Genomic DNA, 18,282 nt, shown 5'->3' with positions numbered 1-18,282 from the left:
GGACCAGAAAAAAGAGAATGAGTGGGGAAAATGGAGAGGGGTAGAGCCAGCTTGGAAAAGCCTTGGATGGGCAGAACTTCTGGAGGGGCTCTGGAGGAGCTGGCAGGAGGGGAAGCTAGGGAGGCACAAGGCAATTTGTGCTTGGAGATGGGGCTTCAGCTAATGGGGAAGGCTCCTAGCTATGACCCTGTCCCCCCTGTCCCCTACACACTTACATCTCCTCCCTCCCTCCTGTAGGCACCCCTATGTCTGAGCCCAGTCCTAGGGGCCCTCCTCATGCTAATGCTGATACTGATGCTGCCCCTGGCCCTCTGCAGCCCTGGCCCTAGGGTGCCCCTCATTGGAACCCTTAAACCTGGTGCCCAGGTCCTGCCCGGTAAGTGAATTCTAGGGGTAGAAGCATGGAAAGGGGAAAGAGGGGAATAACAGGACTTACCAGATTCCTTTGCAGGTTCCTGGGGTCCAAAAGAGATGAAAGCTTGGGGGTGGGGTTGGGAGGAGTCTGGTGTGGGTTCCCACCAAGGACTCTGTTCCTCTCTTTCAGAGACAATCCCAAGCACCCCCAAGCCCCTGAGAGGAGGTCGAGGGCCAAAGCCAGTGCTGTCACCCCTGCTACAGGGCCAGGTCCAGGCCCAGGTCAAGCCCAGCCAACGGGAAAGAGGCCGAGGCCAGAATCAGAGCCAAGGCCATAGGAGGGCAAAGCTAGATTGCCACCTGCGCACAGAACTGGTGAAGGTGCATGAGCTGGGCCTGGGCCATGACTCTGATGAGCTGATCCGATTCCAGTACTGCAGCGGGGCCTGCCCAAAGGTCCGCTCCAACCATGACATCAGCTTGGCACACCTGCTGCGCTCTGGCCGTCTACGCCTCCCTGCCCAGTCCGGGAGAGGCTCTGTGCGGGTGCTTAGCCATCCCTGCTGCCGGCCCACAGCCTACAAAGCCGTCTCCTTCATGGACGTCAGCAACACCTGGAGGACAGTGGACAGCCTCTCTGCTGCTGCTTGTGGGTGCCTAGGCTGAGGGCCAATGGCCCCTCTCCTAGAGCCCAAAGCCATTAGCAGCCCACCTCCCTGGGCCTTGACCTACCCACCTGCCAGCTGGGTAGGACAGCTGGGCAGGCAGCCAGTGGAGAAGCCCTCCAAAAGGCCTGCTGGACCCTGGGAGCAGAAGAGAGGGACAGCTGCCAGGGGCCAAGCCCTCAGGCCTTTGGAAGGGCAACCACAGAGTGCCAGAGGAGCCTGGGGAAAGGCATTACTTGTGACCCTGGGCCACACCTAAGGCTGAGTAGAGCCAGGCCCTAGGCACCTGGGGCAGCTATTTATTACATAAGTTATTTATTTATGCCCTGAGGGAGGGCCACTGGCTCAGGAAGGTCCAGGAGTTCTGGGATGGGATAAGATCTGCCCTGATCCCCATTGGCATGGGAGCCAGCCTCTAGGCGTTGCGTAGTGCCCCATTGGAGCTCCCCACTCCACTGTAGCTGAGCACCAGCCACAGTCAGTGGGTGAGTGGGGAGGGGACAGGAAAGAATACAGGGTTGGGAGGCCAAGTTCCTGCCCCCTCCTAGCCACGACCATAACCAAATCCCTCTCCCTCTCTGAGCCAACAGGAGTCCTCCTCTGCACAATGGGAGTAACTGTCCATAGTACTGCTGACCTTCCAGGGCCGCTGAGAGGCGGCCTCACTTTGTAATCTGGAAAGCGTCAGAGGAAGGTGCCCCCAAATGAACCAATGTTGCTGCTGTGGCCTGTTGTCTTGTGTACTCTGACAGCTGGGGCCAGAAAATGCCCACACATACTCATCCATCAGGGATGGATGGGCGCTCCATCCAGTTCATGCCAATGACTGAGATACCCATTCCTGCTAAGAAGCAGCCTCTCTAGCCAACTGAAGATGACTGGCAAAAGGGCAGTAATGTGAGGGCAGGTCCACTCCCAACAGCCATGAGGGAGGGGCCAGAGCCCCATCCACCTCAGGCCAGTTACTGAGCCTCCCCACTCCAGACTCCTAGACCCTGAAACAGGCATAGTCTGTCCACCTTCCTGCCAGGAATCAATCCCCCAGTCTAACCGCAGATGGGCAGCTCTGTTCTGGCTTCTCCTTCCCCCAACTTAAGCCCAAGGCCATAGATGGCCAAAGCTAGAAGGGACCACAGAAGGCCCAAATCAAACAAATCTGTACCTGAGTGAGGACCTCCCAGTAACATCCCCAAAAGTCCAGTCACTGGGTACCATGTTTAAGAAGGACACCAATAAGCTGAAGAGCTAGAGGAGCGTGATCAGAATGGAGAAGCGCCTGGAATCCATGGCACCTGAGGAGTCATTGAAGGAATTGGGCATATTTAGCCTGGAGAAAAGAAGATCTGGGGCGGGTGGGGGGGGGAGAGTCAGATCAGCTGTCACGTTGTGAAAGGATTTGATTTGAGGCATCAAGGTTTAGGGAAAAGCCCTTGATATGAGGTCAGAAGCTGTGGATTCAAGTTCTGGTCCTGCCGTTTGCTACCTGTGGGTTGGGCCTTTTCCCTCTCTGTTTCCTCATCTGTAGGATGGTAGGATTGAACTCTCTGAGGTCCCTGAGTCTTGGGATCATACAGAATAAAGGCCTGTGTATTTGGAGTTAGAGCCTCCTAATTCACTCCTGCTTTGTTCTCTGTTCCCAGGTCTCTTCCCAGCAACTGGGACCTTTCTCTCTTCCCTCCAGTAGGGTCCTTCCAACCTCCTGGGAAGTGCACATGGGAACTAGGTATCCCTGGAGATCCAGGAACTATAGGGGCTGGATCCCTCTTTCATCCTCCTTCACTTATGTGGACAGCAAGTCTCTGGGGAAGTCTTGGGGTTGGGAAAGGAGATGATTGGAGGCCTTCCCTGGGATGCCCTTCTTATTGCCAACCCAAGGGTTGGCCAAGGGTGAGGTCACTGTCAGAAGCTGACTGACAACAGCCCCTCTTGCCCAACAGACCCCCGCTCTGCTGCGTCCCCTTCCCCCCAAACCCTGAAGATTTGGCCTGCCACAGATTCATGCTGCCCCACGGTGGCTGGGAGCCTGGTTATGCCTGCTACTCAGCTGTCCTATTCTTTTCTGCTAAAAGCCCACAGTGCATCTTGCCTCCCAAGAACTTCCACCAGCCCCCATCTTTCCCCTCTCCCCTTCAGGGGAGACCTCAGGCTTTGGGTTTACAACAAAGTGTCAGCTATCTGGGCAGAAAAATGCAGGCTGGGCAAGGCGAACAGGAAGGTACAGGCAGCCTGATGGAAATCGGTGCTGAAATTCTGGATCCATCATCATCGAAAAGCATTTATTAAATATCTACTGTGTGCCAGACACCATTCTAAACTCTGAGGATACAAAGGAAGGCAAAAAACAATCCCTGCACTCCAGGAGTTCATTCTAATAAGAGGAGAGATCAGGTGAACAGCTAACTGTGTGCATACAAGATAATCACTAACATTTATATAGCTATTACTATTTGTTATATTGGTATACATAGTAATAATATATAGCTACTATATATGTGTGTGTATACATATACACACACACATATATAGTAGCTATATGTATCTATAGTTATATTACTTTCTATTTGTATAGCTTTTACCATGTGCCAGGCACTATGTTAAGCACTCTACAATTATCTCATGTGATCCTTACAACAATACTAGGAGGTAGGTGCTATAATTATCCCCATTTTATAACTGAGGAAATTGAAGTAAACAGAGGTCAAGTGACTTGCCCAAGGTCATATAGCTAGTAAGTAGCTGAGGCCACATTTGAACTCAGGTCTTCCTGACTCCAAGCTTGGAGATTTATCCATTGTAACTGGTAACTGCTGATACATAAACAGTAGACCTGTCTTTAGATACATAGACAGTAGTACTAGCAGGGGAGGAGAAGGGGGTGGGAGAGAGTAGATCAGAAAAGGCTTCCTGTAGAAAGTACCTGGGACTTGAAGAAAGCCAGAGAAGCTGGGACATGGAGATAGGAAGGGAGGGCATTCCAGACAGGGAACACAGCCAGTGCAAATGCCTGGAGTTGGGAGATGCAGTGTCTAGTTTGAGGAATGGTAAAGAGGCCAGTGTCACTGGATCATAGAGTATATACATGTGGGGATGTAGGGGTGGATGGGAGGATTAAGGTCTAAGAAAATTGGTAAGAAAGAGGCCAGGTTATGAAGGACTCTAAAGGACAAACAGAGGATTTTGTATTTGATCCTGAAAGTGATAGAGGGCCACCCGAGTTTGCTTAGGAAGAATGATATGGTCAGACTTGCACCTTAGAAAGAGCAATTGGACAGCTGAAGGGAAGATGGATTGGAGTAGGAGAGATTTGAGGCAGGCCGACCCAGCAGCAGTTCGTGCAATAGTCCAGGCATGAGGTGATGAGGATCTGCACTAGGGTGGGGGCAATCTCAGAGCAAAAAGAAGGGGTATACAGGAGAGATGTTACAAAGATAAAATTGACAGGATTTGGCAACAGGTTAGATGTGGGGGATGAGAGAGACTGAAGAGTTAAGGCTGAAACTTAGTTGCAAGCCTGGGTGACAGGGAAGATGTTGCTTAACAGTAACAGGGAAGTTAGGAGGTGCGGGAGGCTTTAGGGAGAAAGATAATGAGTTCAGGTTTGTCCTCGTTGAGTTACTGGACATGCAATCTTTTTGATGACTAATAGGAAATAGGAAATTTGAGACTGAAAGTCAGGAGAGGGATTAAGACTGGATAAATAGCTTTCAGAATCACCATCATAGAGATGATGGCTGAGCCCGTGGGAGCTGATGACATCACCAAGCAAGATAGCCTAGAGGAAGATGTGGCATGTTAAAAGTTTGAGAGACATAATTTCAGATAATTTAACCATTTTATAAATAATGCCAGCATTTTAATAAAAGGTAAGTGGCACTATGGAATGCCAAAGACCCTTCATGGTGGACTCACAGTTTATATGCCCTTGGAAGAGCAGGTGTTCTAAGGGTGGCAATCAACTCTGACTAGTTAACAGTCAATGAGAGAATGAATATTATAATGGAAGGTGGACTACACTACAATGAAGATCTTGGGGTACATGTCTGGGATCACCCAAGTCTTGGTCAAAGAGACTTATCAGTTTCCATATCACCTACCTGACAAAAGGGAGAATCCATATTTTCCAAGATCTGTCTGAGTAAACACAGTGAGCAGGGATCCAGCCATTAGCCTAAACTTAGAATTTCTTTTATTGTCTTATTAGATCTTAGCCTGGGTAAGTCTTTGAGCAAGATTTCCCACACTGGTTGATTTCTGGATGAGGAAGAAGAAAAGGAGAAAACCTTGGTCCTGATCCAATAATTAGCTATTAATATAAGAGAGAAATAATCATTCTCAAGGAGAAGATAGAGCACTGGGGGAGTCAGCTGGTGACCTGGATGAAGATCCAGCAAAGGAGCCTATGAAACCAAAAGAGAAGGACACCAGGAGAGAATGGTAGAACTAGTTACGGATGCTTGTTACATCCCTCTCTGCTCCTCTCTGACCTCAGAGGGAGCCCGTCGCCATCTCGGACTCCTCTTCCTCTTGAGGAGTGTTGCCCGCTGCTCCACCCTGCTCTCCATAAGAGCAAAGGGCTCACTGTCAGAGAGATGCCAAGACAGGGCTTGCAGCCTTGGCAAGGGGTCAGAAGCCATCAGTCTCCCTGAAACCCAACAGGGTATAAGGGGCTCCCAGAAGGGCAAAGGACTCCGGGATGACCTGAATAAGAAGGCCGCCTAGAAGAGGTGGCACTGAAGTTGGCCTTTATAGGAATTCTAGGAGGATGGGAAAGTCATTTCAAGTCTTTAAGGAGCATTTACTAAGCATCTACTATATGTCAGGCATTGTGCTAAGTGCTTGGGTAACAAAGAAACACAAAAGATAGTTCCTGATCTCAAGGAGCTCACAATCTAATGGGAAAGACAACATGCAAATACAATCTCTCTCTGTCTCTCCTTCCCTCCTTCCCATCATCTCTCTTTCTCTCTTCCCTCCCTCCTCCTTCTCTCTCTCTCTCTCCTTTCTCTCTGTCTCTCTGTCTTTCTGTCTCTCTCTGTCTCTATCTCTGTCTCTCTCTCTCTCTTTCTTTCCCATTCTCTCTCCCTCCATCTCTCTCTCTGTCTCTCTCTCCATACACACACACACACACACACACACACACACTGCAGGGAGGGAACACAAACAAAAATTTGATGTAATGGCATAGGTGTGCTCAAAGTAACTCCAAAATAGGACAAGATATAAGAATTCCTGAAGCCAGCATTTGTAGATTAATTGGTAATAGTCTCAGAGGAAAGGTACTAAGATTAAGGAGGACTGAAAAAAACTTCTTGCAGAGAAGGTGGGATTTTAGCTGAGACTTCAAAAAAGTCAGGAGGTAGAGATGAGAAGGGAGAGCGTTCCAGGCATAGGGGACAGCAGGCACAGTAAGGCAAAGGTCTGGAGGAGGGAACATGCAGTTTTTGTGCAGCATACAGAAGATGAGGAGCAGTATGGTCTTCCCTATCACTTGCCCCAGGAACTGGGGTCAGAGGTCTTCATACTAGAAGGCTCTCTCCTCTTCCCTTCAGCCACTAGGCCCCCTCCCCATCAGGGAGGTGGGGGCCAGACTATAAAGGAGAGAACATGCACCATCCTTGCCCTTGCTTGGCCCCACTGTGACCACAGGAGAGAGAAATGCTGAAGTGAGATGTCCAGGTGCTGCCTCCTGACCACAGCCTCCCTGAAGGACCATGATGGAGCGAAGGTCCGCCTGCACCCCCCAGTCTTGTTTATGTGAGGAGAAACAGCATGACCTAGTAAGCCAGCCCAAAGCCAAGAAGACTTAGGTTCAAGTTGAGCCTATGGACAGTGTGACCCGGAGCTGATCAATTAAATCCTCGGTGCCAAGGGCAACTCTCAAAGACTATAAATTGCAGAAAAGTTGCCAACCTGCTTTGGTAGAGGGAGTTCCTCACGTGGAAGTTTCCTATGTCAATGAAATTACAGGTTTCTTCCCTACCCCAATCCCTCCTGATCAGTGCCATCACCTCTCCTCTTCTGATCACTTGGTCCTTCTGAAAACCCAGGAAGGGCAGAATGACCATCTCCTACTCTGCTATTCCCTGGGATTCATAGTCCCTATCTGCTGAGCACCTCCCACCCCTCCAGTGTGCCATCAAGAACCCAGCTATTTGTTTTCTTTCTAAAAAATAAATTTTTCTTGACAGCTTCTGTTTCTTACATCATCATAGTTACCCCAAACATTCCACCTTCTCCCCCTCCCAGGAATCCATCCATCCTGTATAACAAATAGGGTGTTTTTAGAGAGGAAAAAAATCAGCATAACTTATCAACAAGTTAAAAAAGTTTGAAACTATGTGCCATGTGTAACACCTGCGGACCTTCCACCTTCATGAAGGGTGGATTGAGAATGTCTTCTCATAGTAAGACTCAACTCTTACTTGAGCTTTGTAATTTTGTTACATTTTCTCTTGATTTTTTTTTTGAAACATGGTTGCTCTTTCTATTTACATTGTAATTACTGTGTATCTTGTTTTCTTGGGTTTGCTCACTTCTTTCTGTATCCATTCATGGAAATCTCTTCGTGCTTCTTTGTATTCATCACACATCATTTCTCTTTTTTTAAAATTAATTTAGTTTTAGTTTTCCACATTCACTTCCATAAGCTTTGAGTTTTAAATTTTTCTCCCCTTCCCTCCCCACCTCCCTCCCTAAGACGGCATGCAGTCTGATATAGGCTCTACATATACATTCCTATTAAACATATTTTCACTTTAGTCATGTTGTAAAGAAGAATTAGAACTAATGGGAGGAACCGCAAGAAAGAAGAAACAAAACAAAACAGAAGAAAAAAAAGAGCAAATAGTATGCTTCAGTCTGCATTCAAACTCCATAGTTCTTTCTTGGATGTGGATAGCATTTTCCATCTTGAGACTTCTGGAGATGTCTTAGATCCTTGCATTGCCGAGAAGAGCCAAGTCTATCAAAGTTAGTCATCGCACAATGTACTGTGTACAATATTCTCCTGATTCTGCTCACTTCAGTCAGCATCAGTTCGTATAAATCTTTCCATGTTTTCCTGAAGTCTGCTTGCTCATCATTTCTTATAGCACAATAGTATTCCATTACATTCATATACCACAACTTGTTCAGCCATTCCCCAGTTGATGGGCATTCCCTCAATTTCTAATTTCTTGCCACCACAGAAGGAGCTGCTACAAATATTTTTGTACATGTGGATCCTTTTCCCAATGTTATGATCTCTTTGGGATACAGACCTAGAAGACACACATCATTTCTTCGAGCACAATAATATTCTATTATATTCATGTACCACAATTTCTTTGCCGATTCCCCAATTTATGGGCATCTGCTTTGTTTCCAAGTCTTCAGTTATTTCACTTCAATTTAACAAGTATTTATGGACACATACTGTATGACAGGCACTGTACTGGATACTGAAGATACAAAAAAGGAGAAAGAAATAGTTCCTGCCTTCAAGGAGTTTATGTTCTATGGGCAAGGGATATAGATATGCATTATTATAAATAAATACAAAATCATTTGAGGGAGGAGAGCATATGTCTAAGATAAAGGGCAATTTGTTAACAATAGAAAAGGGTTTCCAGAGGACACAATGAAAGGATATAGGGGCACCAGAGATATGGGGTTGCCATGGATAGGTAGGAAGGAGCAGGGAGAGGTGGCCAGGAACTGGTCCTGGGCAGCCTAAAAAGGAATCAAGGGTTCTGAGTGAAGCCATAGTGTAGTGGATTGCAAGAATAATGTTTTTTGTGATTAGCAATGTCTGGCCTGAGAGTCATAGCAAGGGTTGGTGGAATAAGGCAGCATCAACAAATGCATCTCCAGCCAAGATCTCATGCTCCAGACCTGTATGGATACTTGGCCATGCTCCCTAGTATTGTATGCACCTTCTCTCCTACCTCCAGAAGCATTGGGCCAACAGAGAGGAGATAGATTCCAATCCTTCCTGTGGGTTTCAGACCCTTGTCTCTCTCAGCAACTTCTCCCCCTCTGAAGCTCATTCCACCTAGCTCAGCCCCAGCAATGGAGCATGCAGCCTCTACTCAAATGATTCCAGTGGTGAAAGGCTCACTAGCACCTGGGGCATCCCATTCCACAAGTCAGAGGCAATGTAGCGTAGTGGAAAGACTGCTAGCCTTAGATTCAGAAGAGACCTCACTTCGAATCCTGACTCTCACTGTTACTAGGTATGCAAGAATGGACAAGAAGCACTGATTAAGTACATACCATGTGCCAGCCACTGTGCTAAGGGCTAGAGATACAAAGAAATACACCAATACTGGTCTCTGCTCCCAAGGAGCACACGGAGCAGATGAAAGGCAATCTTAGAAGAAAAAGCACTAGCAACTGATGAACCAGCCTCCTGTACTGGGTAGAATTTGAGCTGAGTCTTAAAGAAAGCCAGAGAGACTGAGGAGCAGAAACAAGGAGAGAGAGCATTACAGGCATGGGGCACAGTCAGTGCAAAGGCCAAAGGCACAGAGTCCAGAAACAGAGTGTGTTGGGGATGGCAAGAGGGGCCACTGTAGCTGAATCAGGGTGGGTGGAAGAGAATGGGATATAAGCAGACTGGAAAGGTAGGAAGGGGCCAGGTTGTGGTGGGCTTTAAGTGCCCAACAGAGGGCTTTGTATTTGACCATGGAGATCATTGGAAACCACTGGGACTTCTTGAGAAGGGAGGTTGACATGGTCAGACCCAGCTGCATTTTGGGAAAATCACTTTGGTTGCTTTAATTGAAAGAGAGATTGGGGTGGAGAGAGAGACTTGAGGTGGGGCAACCAATTAGGAAACCTTTGAAATAGACCAGGTGACAAGTGATGAGGGCCCTGGAAGTAGAGAGAAGGGGGCAGTAGCAGGAGATGTTGTGGGAGTTACCCATTGGCTTAGCTCTATCTGGTGCTTTCCTAGCCTGGCAGTTTGGATTCTAAAATGATTAGACTAGGAGCAGGAAAGGAGTCTGAGATGTTTTGTTATATATTCTTTTATTATATTTATGCAGATATGGCAGCCACAGCTACTGAAGACCCAGAAAGGAAAATTCTTCCTGCTGAAGCCTGTGGCACTCTCAAATGGTTCAACCATCAGAAAGTTATAGGATTTTATCAGTGGAAACTTCATTAGAGAAGATGTGTTAACATCTGTCTTGCTGCTACACCCTAAGGACCTTTCTGTCTGACTCTCCAGCCTTCTCCATATGCTGTCTCCCCCATTAGAATGTGAGCAAGGCCTGTCCTGCTTTTCTATTTGTATCATTAGTACTTAGCAGAGTGCTTTGCACACAGGAAGTGCTCAATAAAGGCTTTATTCATTTATTCTAGTATTATGTGTTTTTAAACTTTATTAAAGTAATTTAATTGGATTTTATGATTTCACAAATGCCTTCTGCATTTTCCTTTTAAAACTAAATGTATCATTTTAATTTAATAATAAATTAATTTACTTGGGTTTTTTTTTTACATGCATTTATAATCTGTCCCTCACACTTCCCTCCCCTCCTCCATCCTTGTTCCTCAGGATGTTAAGAATAGTCTGGCTAATATACCCAGTCTGGATTCCTGTACTCCCAGATGGTGTGGCTCACACTCCCAGCCCAGATCAGACTCCATTCCCTGCACCTAGGATGGAAAAGAGCAGAAGAAAAGGCCAAAGACCAGGCATGGGGGAGGGAGGCCCTACGGAATGGTTCTCTCATAGGAAGCTGTTAGAGTCACCTCACTTCCTCAGATTCCTAAACGTCACCAAAAGTCCCCCAAACAGAGCTGCCTCAGGTCCTTTTGAAGACTATACAAGCTGATAGATAAAGACTCCTCCCAACCAAGTAGTGGTAGGCTAATGCAGAAACAGTTACAGAGTGTCCATGTGTGCTCCTATCCTTGTGATTTTCCCAGAAACAGCTATTGAAGTGTCCTCCCCATGGATGATGCCAACTCAGCAGACTGATATAGTCCCCCATCACGCTTGCCAAGGCTCACAAATCAAACTCCCACATTGACCATGACCAAAAATGTCTGCCTCTCCTGCACAAGTTCATCCCCCTCTCTAGCTTGAGGTGAGCAGCATGTGTGGTCTTGAGTCTTCTGGATTCTTGGTTTATCGTTGCACTAATCACGGTTCTAAAGTCTTTCGAAGTTGTTTTTCTCTATAATGGTGTTTTTACTGTATAAAGTGTTCTCCTAACTTCAATCTGTGTCAGTTTATGAAGGTATTTTCAGTTCCCCCTAAAACTATTCATTTCACCTACAGGATAATTGAAGGGGAAGGGGATAAGAGAAGGGGGGGAGAGATAGAAGGGAGGGAGATTAAGGGAAGGGGTATTCAGAATGCATGCCATCTTGGTGTGGGGGAGGGATGAGATGGGGAGAAAATGTGGAACTCAAAATCTTGTGGAAGTGAATGTTGAAAACTAAAAATAAATAAATTTAAAAAAGAAAAAAGAAAAGAAAAAGCTATTCATCTCATCGTTTCTTTCTGTACAAAAACCCATTACATTCATGTACATAATTTACTATCCAGTAGGAGGATGCCCGCTTCATTTCCAGTTTTTGTCTACTATGAAACTAGAAATACTTTTTCTACATTCTTTAATTTCTTTGGAGTATTTGGCTTAGTCGTGTTACAGCTGCATCAAACGGTATATACAATTTAGTTAATTTGGGGGAATAGTTCAAGATTATTTTCCAGAATGGCTGGACCAATTTAGAGTTCCACTAACAACGCAGTAGAAGCCTGTCTTCCCACAGTCGCTCCAGCATTTGTCATTTTCCTCTTTGATTATCTTTGCCCTTCGTCTGATGGGTGAGAGGAAGAATCCTAAAATTCCTTTAATTTGCATTTCTTTAATTCTTAGTGGTTTAGAGTATTTTTATATGGTTGTTAATAGCTTAGATTTCTTCCTTTGAAAACTGCCTGTTCATATACTTTGTCTATTTGTCTATTGGGGAATGATGATGTCCACCATCTAGGTGGTACAGTGGTTAGAACACTGGGCCTGGGGTCAAGAAAAACTGAATTGAAATATGGTCTCAGACACTTACTATGTGACCCTAGGCAAATTACTGCCTCAGTTTCCTCAACTATAAAATGGGAATAACAGCACCTATCTCCAAGGGTTCTTATGAGGATCAAATGAGATAATATTTGTAAAGCATGTAGCATAGCCCTAGGCACATAGTAGATGCTTAATAAATGTTAACTTTCTGCCTCACACCACTTTCTCCATGACTATATACTCTTCATCTTATACACCTCTATTATGTGCTAGTGACTTCCCTCTCCTTCCTCCTCCTTTCTTCCCTTCTATAGTTTCCTATCCCTCTAATTTTTATCCTCCAAGAATATTAAGACAGAACAAAATTATCCATAAGCCCTCTGTCATTTTACCTTTATCTATGACCCTTAAAAATATTACAATTTTGAGAAGATATTTATTTCTTATCTCCCTAAATAATTCATCCCCACAAATTCCCTTACAATTAAACAAATGCAGGGGGCAGCTAGGTGGTACAGTGAATAGAGCACCAGCCCTGGATTCAGGAGGACCTGAGTTCAAATCCGGCTTCAGATACATGACACTTACTAGCCGTGTGACCCTGGGCAAGTCACTCAACCCCATTGCCTAGATTTAAAAAAAAAAACCCAAATGCATACTTTTCTATATTTCTCTTGGTGCTTGCATTTCTATTTTAGTTCTAGCATTTTCATCAGGAATGCTTAGAAATCTTTTCCATTAAAGGTTCATTTTGCTCCCTGTAAAATTAAACTCAGTTTTGCCAGATTGTCTTTGGTTGTAAGTCATTTATTTTAATCTTTTATTTTTTCTAATTATGTGTAAAAATCATTTTTAACATTAGTTTTTTTAAAATTTAGAGTTCCAAATTCTCTCCCACACTCCTTCCCCTCCCCCCTCATTGAGAAGGCAAGCAATTTAATATGATATACTACTGCAGTCAATCATGCAAAACATATTTCCATGTTAGTCATGTTGTAAAAGAAAACACAACCCCCCCCAAAAAAAAACACCAAGAAAAATAAAGTTTTAAAAAGTCTGTTTCAATCTGCATTCAGACTCCACCAGTTCTTTCTCTGGAGGTGGATAACATTTTGCATCATGAGTCCTTCGGGACCATTTTAGATCATTGTATTGCTTAGAATAGCTAAGTCATTCCCAATTCTTCATCATACAAGATTGCTGTTACTATGTACAATGTTCTCCTGGATCTGCTCACTTCACCTTGTATCAGTTCATGCAAGTCTTTCCAGGTTTTTCTGAAATCGTTCTGCTCATCATTTCTTATAGCACAATAGTATTTCATCACAATCATCACCACACCTTCTTTTTTTAAGTTTCAGAAAGTTTATTAGGCCCCCAGCAGAGGAGAGAGCCAAAGTGGGTGGCCAGCTCCCCCGATCAGTTGGAGCTTTACATTATATAGACATTTTAAGTGGGAAAAAAGAAATCAGAAAACTGAGCTGGCACATAAGCCCATCTAAATATGGTGTGCTAAACATAAGGCAAATATAATTGACATTTCAAAAAGTATTGGGAAATCCCTTACAGTACTTGTAGAACAAAGCTTTCCTCTTCCAGTCCTTCCACACTTCTTATAGGACCATCCTTCCAAAAGATTCTTTTACTTTTGAGTTACCCAGTGGCATGCACTGCTCAAGTTCCAAGTTTCCACAGCCCCTGCTACCTCAAAAGTTTGGAATTTAGTAGTCTATGTCTGAGGGCATTATTACATCAAGATCTGAAGCACTGATCCCATAGATGGTATGCTGACAAACAGCAAGGAATCCAACCTAAACAAAATCCACATGAGCTTCACTTTTGCACATTTAGGCACATCTGCTCAGTCTGGCTTGTTTCTTTCATTTCTTCCTGCCAAAAAAGCCATGAAAGCAGTTTGTTAAAATTTTAACACAATGAAAACCTGAAAGAGTTGAAAAGCCAAGTTGTATAAGGGTTCAAGTGATCAATAAAACATAAGAAAATGCCTAAATATTTATTAAGTGTCAGGTTATTAATCATTCTGAGTGCTCACTGGGTCGGAGCACTGAGCATAGACACAGTCTCTTTCTTTTTGCCACCTAATGACACAAATGAGGCACAGTAGCCTCTATTGTAATGCCTCTAGAGGTAACATCACCACATCTAGTTCAGTCATTCCCCAACTGATGGGCATCCCCTCAATTTCCAATTCATTGCCACTACAAAATGAGCTGCTCTAAATATTTTTGTACATAGAGGTTTTTTCCTTTTTAATCTTTTTGGGATACAGATCTAGTAGTGGTATTGCTGGGTGAAAGAGGATGCACAATTTTATAGCCCTTTGGGCATAATTCCAAATTGCTCTACAGAATGGTTGAATTAATTTAAAACTCCACCAATAGTGTATTAGTGTCCCAGTTTTCCCATATCCCCTCCGATATTTGCTGTTTTCCTTTTCAGTCATATTAGCCAATGTGATAGATGTGAGATTGTACCTCAGAGTTGTTTTAATTTGCATTTCTCTAATCAATAGTGATTTAGATTTGTCATGTGACGACGGATAGTTTAGCAGCAGCTAAGTGGTTCAGTGGATAGAGTGCTGGTCTTAGAGTCAGGAAGACTCATTTTCATGAGTTCAAATCCAGTCTCAGACACTTATTAGTTGTGTGACCCTGGGCAAGTTACTTAACCCTGATTGCTTCAAATTCCTCATCTGTAAAATGAGCTGGAGAAGGAAATGGCAAACCACTCCAGCATCTTTGTCAAGAAAACCCCAAATAGGGTCAAGAAGAATGGGACATAACTGAAATGACTGAACAATAATAGATAGCTTTGATTTCTTTATATGAAAACTGCTTGTTCATATCCTTTGAGTATTTATCAATTAGGGAATATGATTTATTTTCTTATGAATTTGACTCATTTCTCTATGTGTTTGAGAAATGAGGCCTTTATCAGAAAAACATGCCATAAAAAATTTCCCCCCAGTTTTCTGTTTTCCTTCTAATCTTGACTGCATTGGTTTTATTTGTGCAAAACCCTTTTAATTTAATGTGATCAAAATTATCCATTTTACATCCTGTAATGCTCTTGGTCTCTTGTTTGGTCATAAATTCTTCCCTTATGCATAGATCTGACAGGTAAAAATTTCCATGATCCCCTAATTTCCTTATTGTACCTCCTTTATTTCTAAATCATGTATCAATTTTGACCTTATCTTGGTTATATGGAGTGACATGTTGGTCAATACCTTGTTTCTGCCAAACTGCTTTCTTGTTTCCCCAGCAATTTTTGTCAAATAACTAAGTTCTTGTCCCAAAAGTTTGGATCTTTTGGTTTATCAAATACTAGATTGCTATGGTCTTTTACTGCTGTGAATTGTTGTACCTAATCTATTCCACTGACCAACCACTCTATTTCTTAGCCAGTATCAGATTATTTTGATGATTATGATTTTGTAATATACTTTGAAATCTGGTGTGTCTCAGCCACCTTCCTTCACATTTTTTCTCAACCTTTTGTTTTTCCAGGTGAATTTTGTTATTATTTTTTCTAGCTCTATAAAATAATTTTTGGCAATTGGATTGGCATAGCACTGAATAAGTAAATTAATTTAAGTAGAATTGTCATTTGTATTATATTGGCTTGGCCTACCCATGAGCAAATAATATTTTTCCATTTGTTTAGATATGACTTCATTTCTGTGACAAGTGTTTTGTAATTGTGTTCATATAGTTCCTGGATTTGTCTTGGCAGGTAGACTCCCAAGTATTTTGTATTGTCTACAGTTATTTTATTTTTAAAAATTTGATAGTATTTTTTTCCCCAAATACATGTAAAAATAGATTTTAACATTCATTTTTGTAAAATTTTGAGTTCCAAATTCTTCTCCCTCCCTCCTTCCCATCACCCCTCCCCAAGACAGTAAGCAATCTGATATAAGCCATATATTCTACAGTTATTTTAAGGAGAATTTCTTTATATCTCTTCCTGCTGGACTTTGTTGGTAATATATAGAAATGCTCATGATTTGTGCCTTTGCTATCCTGCCCCTTTGCTAAAGTTGTTAATTATTTTAGCTAGTTTTTTAGTTGATTCTCTAGGATTCTCTAATTATACCATCATATCATCTTCAAAGAGTGATAGTTGTGTTTCTTCATTGCCTATTATAATTTCTTCAATTTCTTTTTCTAGTCTTACTGCTTTGGCTATCGTTTCTAGTACAATATTGAATAATAGTGGTGATAATGGGCACCCTTGCTTCACCTCTGATCTTATTGGAAAGGCTTCTAGCTTATCCCCATTACAGAAAATATTTGTTCTTGGTTTTAGATAGATTCTACTTATCATTTTAAGAAAGGTTCCATTGATTCCTATGCTTTCTAGAGTTTTTAATAGCAATGGGCATTGTGTTTTATCAAAGGCTTTTTCTGCATCTATTGAGATAATCCTATGCTTTCTGTTAGTTTTGTTATAGGTAAGGTCAATTGTGCTGTTAGTTTTCCTAATATTGAACTAGTTCTGCATTCCTGGTATAAATCCCACCTAATCATAATATATGATCTTTGTGATCTATTGTTGTAATATCCTTGCTAGTATTTTATTTAACATTTTGCATCAATAATCATTAGGGAAATTGATTTTTAATGTTGATTCTCTGTTCTTGCTCTTCCTAGTTTAGGTATCAATACCATATTTGTGTCATAAAAGGAATTTAGTGGGATTCCTTCTTGGCCCATTTTCCCAAATAGTTTATATAGTATTGGAATTAATTGTTCTTCAAATGTTTGGAAAAATGCCTTTGTGACTCCATCTGGTCCTGGGTATTTTTTCCTTAGAGAGCCCATTGATGGCTTGTTCAATTTTTTTTCTAAGACAGGGGTTATTTAAGTATTCTATTTCTTCTTCTGTTAATCTGGGAAATTTACATTTTTGTAAATATTCATCCCTTTCACTTAGATTGTTAGATTTATTGGCATATAATTGGGCAAATTAGGTCCTGAAATTGCTTTAATTTCATGTTCATTAGTGATAAATTCACCCTTAATTTTTGATACTGGTAATTTGGTTTTCTTTCTTTTTTTAAAAAAGTAAAATTAACCAATGATTTGTCTATTTTATTGTTATTTTTCATAAAATTAACTTCTAATTTTATTTATTAGTTAATTGATTTTCTTACTTTCAATTTTATTAATCCTGCTTTTGATTTTCCAATTTGTTGTTTAATTGGGGATTTTTAACTTGTTCTTTTTCTAGTTTTTTTAGTTCCATGCCCAATTCATTGATCTGCTCTTTCTCTATTTTGTTGGTGTTAGCGTTTAGAGATATAAAGTTTCCCCTAAGTACTACTTTGACTGCATCCTATAAATTTTGGTATGTTGTCTCATTGTTGTCACTCTCTGTAATGAAATTATTGTTTCTATAATTTGTTCTTTGACCCATTTATTCTTTAAGATTAGATTATTTAGTTTCCAATTAATTTTTAATCTATGCTTCCACAGCTCTTTATTAAATGTAATTTTTATTGCATTATGATCTGAAAAGGTTGCATTTAATATTTCCTCTTTTCTGCATTTGGTTGTGAGGTTGTTATGCCCTAATATAGGTTAATTGTTGTGAAGGTGCCATGTACCACTGAGAAAAAGATATATTGTTTTCTATTCCCATTCAATTTTCTCCAGATTCTATCATATCTAACTTTTCTAAAATTCTATTTACCTCCTTAACTTCTTTCTTGTTTATTTTTTGGTTAGATTTGTCTAGTTATGAGAGGGGAAGGTTGAGGCTTCCCACTGGTATAGTTTTACTGTCTATTTCCTCCTGTAACTCAATTAACTTCTCCTTGAAGAATTTTAGTACTATACCATTTGGTGTAGTATGTTTAGTATCGATATTACTTTGTTGTCTGTGGTACCTCTTAGCAAAATGTAGTTTCCCCCAAATCTCTTTTAATTAGGTCTATTTTTGCTTTTGCTTTATCTGAGATCATAATTACTACCCTCTGCCTTTTTTAAAAAAAAAAAATTCAATTGAAGCATAATAGATTCTGCTCCAACCCTTTACCTTTCCTCTCTGTGTGTCTCTGCTTCAAGTGTGTTTCTTGTAAATAACATATTGTAAGATTCTGGTTCTTAATCCATTCTGTTATCTACTTCCATTTTATGGATGAATTCATCTCATTCACATTCACAGTTATGAATACTAACTGTGTATTTTCGTCCATCCTCATCCCCCCCATCCCATTTATC

General features: G+C 42.2%; 1 protein-coding gene and 1 non-coding gene across 2 annotated transcripts in view; one reads left to right on the top strand and one right to left on the bottom strand.

The window, feature by feature from the left end:
• Nucleotides 1-2,346, top strand: part of ARTN (artemin) — a 6,232-nt gene extending 3,886 nt beyond the window's left edge. Inside the window, exons 3-4 of the mRNA XM_027838177.1 lie at nucleotides 238-376; nucleotides 545-2,346. Of these exons, the coding sequence (XP_027693978.1) occupies nucleotides 238-376; nucleotides 545-1,020 (615 nt within the window). The 3' untranslated portion in view covers nucleotides 1,021-2,346. The remainder of the gene's footprint in view (nucleotides 1-237; nucleotides 377-544) is intronic.
• An 11,708-nt stretch (nucleotides 2,347-14,054) lies between these two features.
• On the bottom strand, nucleotides 14,055-14,187 carry LOC114024961. The gene has a single exon (XR_003566983.1). It is a non-coding gene; the product is annotated as a small nucleolar RNA SNORA17 (small nucleolar RNA).
• Between the last annotated feature and the right edge of the window lie 4,095 nt (nucleotides 14,188-18,282).

This window comes from Vombatus ursinus, unplaced genomic scaffold (assembly GCF_900497805.2).
Source record: "Vombatus ursinus unplaced genomic scaffold, bare-nosed wombat genome assembly UNPS02014825.1, whole genome shotgun sequence".
Lineage (NCBI taxonomy): Eukaryota > Metazoa > Chordata > Mammalia > Diprotodontia > Vombatidae > Vombatus > Vombatus ursinus.
The sequence above is the reverse complement of the archived record's forward strand: the minus strand, read 5'-3'. Positions and strand labels throughout refer to the sequence as shown.